This window comes from Laetiporus sulphureus (assembly GCF_001632365.1).
Source record: "Laetiporus sulphureus 93-53 unplaced genomic scaffold LAESUscaffold_36, whole genome shotgun sequence".
Lineage (NCBI taxonomy): Eukaryota > Fungi > Basidiomycota > Agaricomycetes > Polyporales > Laetiporaceae > Laetiporus > Laetiporus sulphureus.
In genome coordinates this window covers 143,680-153,331 of record NW_024468545.1, presented here as the reverse complement: position 1 = coordinate 153,331, position 9,652 = coordinate 143,680, and the positions used below count along the sequence as shown (strand labels likewise).

Genomic DNA, 9,652 nt, shown 5'->3' with positions numbered 1-9,652 from the left:
TATTTGGTACCTAAGTCTCTGTCCACGTTGTGGACTAGTACGTGTGAGAAAGCACACGTGGTTCTGAACGTTCTAGCAGGGAACGCTTCATAACAATTTCATTACCAAGCTGTATCTTCTTGGCTTTCTTTTGTGCACCGTACCAGTTGGAATTCACCTTGTTACTCAGCCATTCACACCCTTTCAATGACTTAATGACAAGTGTAAGGTCTTCAACATCAGCAGCAGTGGCACTAGTACCATGCTTGGCTAAAAATTCTACAGAATATCTCAGAAGCAGTAACATATAATCACATGTATTATGTTTACCTTCTCTCAATTTAGATCCCTCACTGGTGAGCTGCCTACGGGACTTATGCTCAGGCTGAGCACTGTGGAGAGTGGACAATGACAGGGACTGCTGTGACATTGCAACACTATAGAAGAGATTATGGAGAACTTGGGGTGGGTCATGGCCCACTGGCCACATTATATGATGAAACCCTCTGAGAACACATCTTTACAGAAGCACAGAAGTAGGTGAGGGCCCTGTCATAATCCAAGGCTACCCCTCGGTGTCTTGGAAGTGGATGCTAAATAAGGACATTTTAGACAATGCTGCAGTCAACCCGGAGGATCTATCACGGAAATTTAAACCTCATGGCCAGGCTTCCAGGCGGGGCTTATAATTGCCGGTGGCCTGGAATAAATGAGATTCCCATTGTCCCTATCTACTATCTAGCGAAACCACAGCCAAAGAACAGGCATTGGCACTTCAGCTTCACTCTGCAAGTACCGTGCACGAGCAAGGAATTCATCGGTACCATTCGCGACGCGACCAATCAGGCGCGTGTGAAGATACTTAAGTTGCCCTTCGGACATCCGTAATGTAGTACCATAGATAATTTAGACGTGACGCGATTAGACATCATATCTACTCGCTAAATTGCGCTTCCTCCTCCGAACCTTGCAGTGTTTCGATCACGCGCCGCACGCGCTCGTACACCGCGAACACGATGGCCTGACCGGGCGCGACACGCAACACACGCGGCGTAATCCCCTTGTAGAACGAGCGGAAACCCTCCTCTCGCCACATCTCGCTCGCGATCGCGGTGATACGCTGGAAGGCGGACTGGCCCGGCTGCGCGGTTGCTTTCTGTAACCCTAGGCAAAGGAAGTTGGGTTAGCGGCATAATAGGCGAAGGAAGGGTTCGGTGTGACTCACGGGTCTTGATGGTATCGATGGGCGCATTGGAGAAGGGGCCCATTGCACCGGAGATGAGACCAATCAGCATGTGCTGATACGAGGGCAGGTCGACGAGTTCAGGCTGCATGCGATGCGCGAACTTCTTGAGTTCCTGATATGCCGTGAAGTTCGCGCCTGATCACGGAGAACGTCCGTTGATAAGCCGGGCATGCGAAGCACAGCAATAAGCGGAAGAAGCGTGACAATCAATGATCGTGGGTAAGCGCGGCAAGGTGGCAGGGAAGCGTACCTTGGTTCGTCGCTTGCCGCAGTGCGGTGAGGGAGACGCCGCGGTAGAGCGTCGCGAAGCCCTCCTCACGGACGATCTTGTATACGGCATGGCCGGCGTTGCGGTATTTCGGCGCCTCCAATGGGTCCGCGAGCGAGTGCTGCTGGGCCTGCAGACGGATTTTGACGACCTCCATAGGCGTCACGACCATCACAGCTTCTGTCGTCCCCGCTCCCAAACCAGCTGCGTGATATGGAGCAGTAGTGGTCAGCAAACTGGAATCGCGGCCGTGACAGGGGCATGATCAGACGCACATAGGAATATGCCCCCGAGGTTCGTCTTGCCCGTCTCCTTGTCCGCCAACCAACCCTTGTACGTCTCGAAACTCGCGAAGCGGATGGCCATCTTAGGGACAATACCGGACAGTACAGCGCCGAGACCCTTGTAGAGTGCGAGCGGTGTCTCTCTCCGGACAATCATGGCACCAGTCGCGATGAAGCCTCGCGGTTTTGTCTGCAGTGCACTGTGAGTTACGAGATTCGCCGGTTAGGATAGATGGCACTTACTCCTCCCTTTCCAGACCGCGAGAGCTGCATACGGACCTTGATGGTGTCTAGCGGTTGACAGCATAGCTGTTGCGCAGAGTGAGGGACACGATATGGAGAGCGCGAGTCGTACTCACTGCCTCCATCGCACCAGCAAGACCTCCCGCCGTCAGTTGCGTGGCGAATCCAACCGGTTTCTTGTCTTGTGAGCGCGACATGGTGATGATGGCAGTTGGAGAAGGAACAACTAGAGACGATTATTGCTCAAGGCCGGACGGGTATATCTGTCCGCTGGCACTGGCCGTTAATCATGGTATACTTTAATGTTGGTATCGGAGGGCGTTTACCGTCGTCTGAAGTGGGCGCTGGTGCGGGCAGCGTTCGGATATGCAGCGTGCGGACGTCAAGGCGCGCAAGAGGCTGGCAATGGCTTTTGAATGTCGGGCGCGCGAGTCATGATCACTCGCTCAGCCTAAAATGCGGGGTTATGCACGTGAAACAGGCCCGGACGAAATGTTTGACGACGGAATTGCTGGCCAAGTCTTCGTCCGATTGTCCTCCGAAACGGCCGCAGCCGCTCTGCCCCCGCGCGCATTGGCTTTCTCCGCATCCTACCCCGCACCCCTCACCCGGCTTGTCCCGCTCTTACCCCGCCTTTGGTTGGCAGAGGGTGGAACCAGGTGGTCAGCGGACTAGGGGCCGTTGATCGAAACTAGCCTGAATTTGTGGGCCCAGAGGGGGAACCGTGAACGAGAGAAGGTAAGGGAACCGCTCTTTGCGTGGCCGGTTGCCGGTCATGATCAAGATGGAATCGAATTTGTCGGTGAGAAATCCGCAAGACCAGCGTTGCGAGAATCCGAAGATGTACAGACGGTGAGCACGAGCCAAGTTACGCTTTTCTGACAAGGACGAGCCAGACCAACCTCGAGCGACGTGCATGACAAGCAAAATTTATGCGTGAGGCGCGCAGCGTGAGCAGTGCGAGCGTGGGAGCCCATCCAATGCGGGAGTGGCGGACGACCGCAGGTCCTCCTCTCTCACTCCGTCGCCAGCTCCTTACGACATTTCTCCATCTGTCTGGTATCTTTTCATCATCTGCGTGCTGTGCAATGATCCCTGTTGTGCGAAGCTTCCGAAGCTCCGAATCTTGTACATGTCGGTACAACAGGCTTGCCTGGTAATAGGCACTTTGAACCGAAGAGCCATGCCGAAGGTCGCGTCGAGTGTAATGTCGCGAGGCGATGATGGCTTCTTTGTCCAACTTCATCGCTTATATCAGTCTCTGTCCGAAGAACCGCACCGGCGTCGGTGTCCGAGAGAAGACGCGTACCGTTTCTCCGACAGGAAGACCTCATACTGCACCTCGGATATCGCGATTACTCCTGCTCTGCCTACCCTTGTTCTTCTCCGGAGCATGCGCGATTACTATTATGCTGACTTGAATTCGTACGTCTGCTGTCGCTTACTGCCAATCGCTCCGAACGTTCGTGCGTCGGTGAGTCGCCCGAGCCTCTGCCTGCACAAAACTCGGATTTCGAGGCCACAAGAATCGTTGCTATGTCATACTCCTACAACAATAGGACTTCTCCGGTGTTCAATAGATGACTCAGCGTCCCAGGCAGATAGCAGGTCCGTATCGCCGACAGCGGCGTGTCTGCATCGCGAGCAGAAACCTCGATAAACTGGATGCGGACACGTGTCCACTTCGTTCGATTATTGCCTCTCTCGCGTGCATTCTCAGGCATGACCTATGTTATCATCTATGCTCGTGTCTGGCTCGTTTGTATTTTGGCAAAACAACTTGTTCTGTCACATCCACTTTCCAGGCGACAGCACTTGAGATTCACAATGCAGTCGCGTCCACTTTCCACAAGCATTTGGCAGCTACGTGTGTGGAAGCTGAAGAGGACTACAGCTTCGTATCACTGCTGATGAACTGGGCGATGCACTCTCAAGATTTGGATAACGAAGACAGCACAAGCAAATTAATCGAGGTATATTAGATGGCAAACAATGGGCGCAAACTATGTCGTATGTCGTACATCGTATCGAGTACGAACCTCACTTGCAGATGGTGCAGGAGTAATCCAGTTCCTCCGGATTAAGCATGTGACGTGGAGAAAGCTATCTCAGGCTGCATCGCTGGACAGCGCCGCACAGGTGCAGAGCACACCGCTGACTCTCCGAACTCCGATGGTCGACGAGGTGTCGCACATAGGATTTGTGTACGTGACGGTGCTAGTGAGCCCGATATAACTGCCTTTGTCCTCGGACGAGCCTGAAGTGGGAGATGTAGAACCCGTTTGAATTGCCAGGTACCACATTGGAGTCACCGGCATAACTATCAACCACATGCACGAATCATGTACGGGTTTGGACGATGACGAGGTCGCCGAGCTCTTCGCGCGCTTCTTGCCCTTCGACGACTTTGGCTTGTCTGGTTTTCTCATGCATTGTGGTTTTCTTATGCAACAGAGGCTCATCGGATTTTTATATCTACTAGTCTATCTACTATGCTCGCGCTCAGCGGAAGGGGGTCTCTGTAAGACTGGCCCAGACCTCTTTTCTGTGGCGGTGGGCTTGTGAGCAAAGATTCTGAGTACGAGACCAGCATAATCTGGACTGCAGTGGTGAGCGAAATTCCTGCTCGAATGGATGTCGACCGAACTGTGGCCAGAGAACGTTGAATGCGTGGGATAAGACGTTTCCACGGGCTTTGATGAGATTCCTTTTTTTTGCCAGTGGCACAGTGGGACGCCCATCTCCCATTCAAATAAATAGGTCATGAGCCGAACATACCAGGCATGCGGACAACACGTGTAGATAGATGCTTCGCCTGCGAATATCAGGGCTGCTGAGCGTCACCAACGAGCTCGGTGCTACTAGCTCCATCCCAAGTGTCGCTATCCCCAGGTTCTACACTCGCTGTGCCTTCCATGTCCTACAGCAACGGGCATGCAGCGGACACGCTCATCGAGAGGATCAGAAGACATCCGAAATACTACTTGACCGGTGGAGACGTTCACTTCCTGGTGAGTATCCTGATAGCCGACGCCATCGCTTGCGATCGCGGGGATGAAAACCGCGTGGAGGGTTGCGAACCGGTAGACTGATCGTGTCGCGGTGATCTAGGTCGACAATTATCTCTTCCGCGTCCATCGGTATTTCTTTGAAAGAGAATCAGCATGGTTCCGCGAGAAGCTCGCAGCGTCGTCACCTCCTGGACAACACGTGAGGGGATCTTCAGAAGCACATCCGTTCCTCCTCGAGGACGTCGCTCAAGAAGATTTTGCGAGGTTTCTATGGGTATTTTACAATCCGTAAGTGCCAGCTGATCACGACGATGTGCACCGAGCTCACCATCTTGGTCTCTAGCAAATACTCCATATACGATGCGACCGTCGACGATTGGAAAGCCATCTTGAAGCTTGCATACGACTGGAGGTTCTCGGAAGTCAAGAAGCTCTGCGCCCGTGAGCTGGAAAAGTTCGACATCCCGCCCGTACCCAAGATCGAGCTCTATCAGGCGTACGATCTAGACAAGCGGCTCTTGATCCCGTCATACATCCATTTATGCATCCGCCCGGAGTCGCTGTCGGTGAAAGAGGGACGCCAATTGGGTCTGGAGACGGCTCTCCTGGTAGCCACGGCGCGCGAGGCTGTTCGCAACAAGACCTACGACGGCGGGGTGCTCACCTCGTCGCCGATAACGCTTGAGGAGGATAAGATGATCGCCATCATCAGAGATGTCTTCGGCCTCACAGGCGGTCCGTCGACACCGATGCTAACTCCCCTCGAGAACGGCTTCGGCGCTCTTGGCTTCAGCTCGCTTACATCTCCAACGAGGTCATCCTTTGGTACCAACCCTTCCCTTGCATCTGCTTCCGCCGCGGTCGATGCGATATTCAACAATAACAATCCGTCTCCAAGTGTCACGATTGCTGAAGTTGCGCAGGGTGACAAGTCTCTAGGTCAATCCACATCGCGCTTCTCCCCTGTTGTTATCACCAGTCGACTGAAATCTGTTCCACCGCAGGCAAAGAAGCCGACGGAGCCCTTGGCGGCGACGGCGAGGGTGCAACCGCCGAAGCGGAAGGACAGCCTGCAGAGGACGGCGGAGACGATGTCTTCACGGCTGGAAGTGGAAAGAAGGGCCGAAATGGAAGCAAGAAAAAGAAGGGATACTAGGAGTTCACCGTTGATGGATAATAGCACGCGCCTCGCTGTTCTTGCTTCTCCTATGCATTCCCAGTCCAATATCGCAGACTGTGTCGGAGACATCACCGGTGCCACCGAGCAACTACAGGAGCCTGCCGAACCAAACGCCGATTTGAGCATCGAAGAGGAGCGAGCGGACGTGTCCGTTGACAGTGGCAAAGGCCTTAGCGGGAGCTCCGGACCAGTTCTGCAAACCGTCGCTTCGAAGTTGCCCGAAGAAGGAAGGATCGCGCCGCCAAGCAACGTGTCTGACGCATCTGTTGACGATTTGGGCAGGAGCATTGCGGAAGGAGCATCGGGTATGCAACAACCTCGCGGGGAGAACGCATCCGGAACTACGACAGAAGACCCGGATCTAGAGAGTACTCATGATGGCGATGAGCGCGCATCTGATAGTACAAGCTTCAAGGGCGCCACCAAGAGCGATATCGATGAGGAAGACCAAGCCGAGCAAGCTACCCTAACAAGCATGACGGACACAGCGACGGGGAGCGACGAGCGGGCAACGGAGATAACAGAACAGATCAAGTTCTCAACGAGCCCGCCGGCGAGCGACGCCGCAACCATAACCATCCGAGAAGACGACGAAATGCGTTCCCTGACGGATACCATCGACAGTGCCGAGGCCGCTCCACCGACTGGCCGAGAGACATTGCTCGTCAACACAAAGATCGAAATCAAATCTGCTGAAGAAGACAAAGGCTCCAATCGCACTGTCGGACAGCAACCTGAGCACGCTGAAGACCCACTGGCATCCACGGCGGAGGAGGTTGAGACCGAGGCTTTGCTTTCTGCTCTGAGCGACTCCGACGGGATCACTGGCAGTTTGTCGGCGCTGACGATGACGATGGGAGCCGCTGTCGACTACTCCCCCGAGTCACCCGAATCGGACTTTGACATGGTGGAACAGGCCAATGGATGTCTCCATACTGCGCTGTGAGCTGAATAATGTTGGTATTGATTTGGTCCAGGTAGCGGGGTTGCGAGCGACGACGTCTTGGACTCGGTCAAATCCAGCAGATGGATGCAGAAGCAGAGGCACCGTGACTGCGCTGGTCCCTTTTCGAACCAATAGTGGTGATTAAAGGTGATCGAGGTGGTTGTGCACGGAATCGCAATCGTCGACGAGTAGATGATGTAAATATCAAAAACGGTGATCGCAGAGAGTTGTAGTGACGGCTTCATCCTCGGTCTCCGCTGCTTACTGGCTCGGTGGGGCCATGAGAGGGCTTCTTACTGCCAAATGCACATCTAAAGCGTGTGCAGCCGTCGCTAGCTTGCGATAGGCATAACCGCGGACTAGTCTTGATGCGCCTTCAAACTGGGCAGTGTGCCACACATGCACCATAGCTGACCATAAAGGAGAGGGTGAACGGGACAGTTGGCAACTTCCTGTGATGGTGTATAAGGGAAAGGGGCATCCCAAACCCACTGCTCCAACTCCAGACCCACTGATGAACTAGAAGCAGCATTTGCAGCAGAAAAAGCTAGACACCAGGCCTGAATTGATGATTATCTTGCATCTCGCATCATTTTCAGACACGGAAAACAGCTAGTACAAACCCACGATCGCGATGGGGGAGGTAATTGACCGGAGCACTCTTTCGGCAGGCGTTCCCCGTGTACGATCTGAGTAATCACCACACCCTCTGACCATATCACATTCAATAAGTCGGACAATTGACAGAGAATACATACACACATTCATCACAACTCGACCTCTACCTCAACAATCAGTGTCATCAGCACGTCAGTGAAAAAGTACTCACCTTTCAGGTGCAGCTCTATCATGGAAGTTTCATGACATTCTGGGGCCAGAATAAACCGCGAAGTGTGTCACAGAAGTGACATTCGGCATTACTGTGTATGAATAGGGGCAGTGGGGAATGGAATACATCTTATAAAATGCCAGATAGATGAGACAATGCATGTGAGATGGGTGATCGAGCATGAAGCAACACACGAGATGAGAAAAGATCAGAATTCGATAAATACGTAAAACGCGCCGCACCACAGCGCGCAATCGACGGCCAAACAGAAAGGAACCCTCCGTCTCCCTATCCAGGTGAGATGAAACAGCGGGCCCATCATCATCATCGAAACAACCTCGAGCGCGACCGCAAGCCCGCCAAACTCCTCAACACAACATTCGCAGACTGTCGAAAAACACTGCGCTCCTTTCGCACCGGCTCCTCCGACCCATTCCACGTCGGGAAGAAATGCACCGAATGCGCAGGGTCGTGCGGCGCGCTCGAGAACAAAAATGCCACCTCCGTGTCCGGGTCGCAAAATATTCGTGGCGGCTTGGCCTTCGCAGCGGCGAGAGACTCCTATGCGGTTCAATCGGCTGTCATACACGATGTTGGAATAACGAGGACTCACGAAGGGTGTCCGCCTCCCCATACACTGCCTGACTGTAGTATCCCGCTCACAGTCACCGATATGACCTCGCTCTTCCTTATCCTCACCGTCCACCGTAAACTCGAGCATACTGCCCTTCTCTACCGCCTCGTCCCATCCCCCATTCGGCATCACGAATGTCTCAACCTCATCCAGCGGGCCATCAGGCGTCGCAAACGCGTATGCCAAATCTGATATGACATCCTGCGGCGGGAGAGAGGAACCCGTGCTCAGATTGCGCGCGTGTGCAGGTACCTGAGGCACCGAATCCAACTTGGCATTGCCCTCCAACCGAGAAGATGCCAGCGTAGGTGAGAACGCGGAGAATGGCTGCCATGATGGCGGTATTGGATGCTCGAACAAATCTGCTACCCACGCAGTGTCAGGAGGAAGTTCTGGGAGTGGCCGTATCTTCGACGACGAGTGTATCATTGTGGAAACCTCGGCGGTTGTCGAAGGAGAACAAAGTCCCGACGGCAACTCGTTGATGGACTGCGCATAGCATACGTCGGCGAACGCATCGGTCGGTGACGAAAGCAGCTGATCATCCAGTGCAGATGTATCGAAGAAGGCAAGTAGCTGGTCAATCGACAGTGGCGACTGGCACGAAGCACTCAAGGCTAGGCGGAGAAAAATGTCCAGATGAACGTCAGAGTCGTGCAATGTCACTTCATCGTCAGGATCGTTTTGGTCGTGGTTTTCATGCTCGCGTTTGCGTTCGTGTGGCGGCTCGTGATCGTCCTCGTCATCCGACTCTGAATGGGATAGCTCGGCGGGTGCATGCGCGGGCGCTCCGAGATATGGGTAAAAAGATGGCGGGGCATGGAGACTGGGATAGTAAGCAGGCGGTGCGGGCGGCAGGTCATTGCCTTCGGCGAAATCATGACTTGCGATCGACCAGCCGTCCATATAATCTGTAAGGAACTGCATGACGTTGGCACATTGAATGAATGAGTACGATCAATCAAAATGAGGACGCACATCATGTGTAACAGACGTTGAGAGCGCGTCAAGCGCATATAAACATGTCGTAGG

General features: G+C 53.8%; 5 protein-coding genes across 5 annotated transcripts in view; 2 read left to right on the top strand and 3 right to left on the bottom strand.

Annotated features, from left to right (window-relative positions):
- Nucleotides 1–913: 913 nt before the first annotated feature.
- LAESUDRAFT_658654 (mitochondrial carrier) lies at nt 914–2,217 on the bottom strand (the record flags this gene model as incomplete). Its single annotated transcript, XM_040904759.1, has 6 exons — nt 914–1,143; nt 1,205–1,360; nt 1,476–1,697; nt 1,769–1,967; nt 2,021–2,086; nt 2,137–2,217. 6 exons carry the CDS (start codon nt 2,215–2,217, stop codon nt 914–916), a joined length of 954 nt encoding a protein of 317 aa, XP_040761662.1.
- Nucleotides 2,218–2,969: 752 nt separating this feature from the next.
- Nucleotides 2,970–3,846, top strand: LAESUDRAFT_318468 (uncharacterized protein). The gene has a single exon (XM_040901993.1). The coding sequence runs from the start codon at nt 3,153–3,155 to the stop codon at nt 3,678–3,680; it is 528 nt and encodes a 175-aa protein (XP_040761661.1). The 5' UTR covers nt 2,970–3,152; the 3' UTR covers nt 3,681–3,846.
- Nucleotides 3,847–4,935: 1,089 nt separating this feature from the next.
- On the top strand, nt 4,936–7,157 carry LAESUDRAFT_715849 (uncharacterized protein; the record flags this gene model as incomplete). Its single annotated transcript, XM_040907203.1, has 3 exons — nt 4,936–5,031; nt 5,132–5,319; nt 5,375–7,157. 3 exons carry the CDS (start codon nt 4,936–4,938, stop codon nt 7,155–7,157), a joined length of 2,067 nt encoding a protein of 688 aa, XP_040761660.1.
- Nucleotides 7,158–7,888: 731 nt separating this feature from the next.
- On the bottom strand, nt 7,889–9,202 carry LAESUDRAFT_318452 (uncharacterized protein). The gene is made up of 4 exons (XM_040901992.1): nt 9,107–9,202; nt 8,600–9,018; nt 7,987–8,114; nt 7,889–7,930 (listed from the first exon to the last, which is right to left on the bottom strand). The coding sequence occupies exons 1-3, from the start codon at nt 9,120–9,122 to the stop codon at nt 8,016–8,018; spliced, it is 534 nt and encodes a 177-aa protein (XP_040761659.1). The 5' UTR covers nt 9,123–9,202; the 3' UTR covers nt 7,889–7,930; nt 7,987–8,015.
- The window catches only part of LAESUDRAFT_318208 (uncharacterized protein), a 723-nt gene continuing 273 nt past the window's right edge, over nt 9,203–9,652 (bottom strand). Inside the window, exons 2-3 of the mRNA XM_040901991.1 lie at nt 9,599–9,652; nt 9,203–9,541 (exon numbers count right to left, since the gene is read on the bottom strand). Coding sequence (XP_040761658.1) covers nt 9,283–9,541; nt 9,599–9,636 — 297 coding nt within the window. The 5' untranslated portion in view covers nt 9,637–9,652 and the 3' untranslated portion in view covers nt 9,203–9,282. The remainder of the gene's footprint in view (nt 9,542–9,598) is intronic.

Bases quoted from the DNA above. Each gene is read 5' to 3' on its own strand.
- LAESUDRAFT_318452 (XM_040901992.1), bottom strand. The intron at 8,115-8,599 runs GTGAGTCCTCGT...GCATTTTATAAG, and splicing joins TGGGGAGGCGGACACCCTTC to ATGTATTCCATTCCCCACTG.
- LAESUDRAFT_318468 (XM_040901993.1), top strand. From the start codon at position 3,153: ATGTCGGTACAACAGGCTTGCCTGGTAATAGGCACTTTGAACCGAAGA.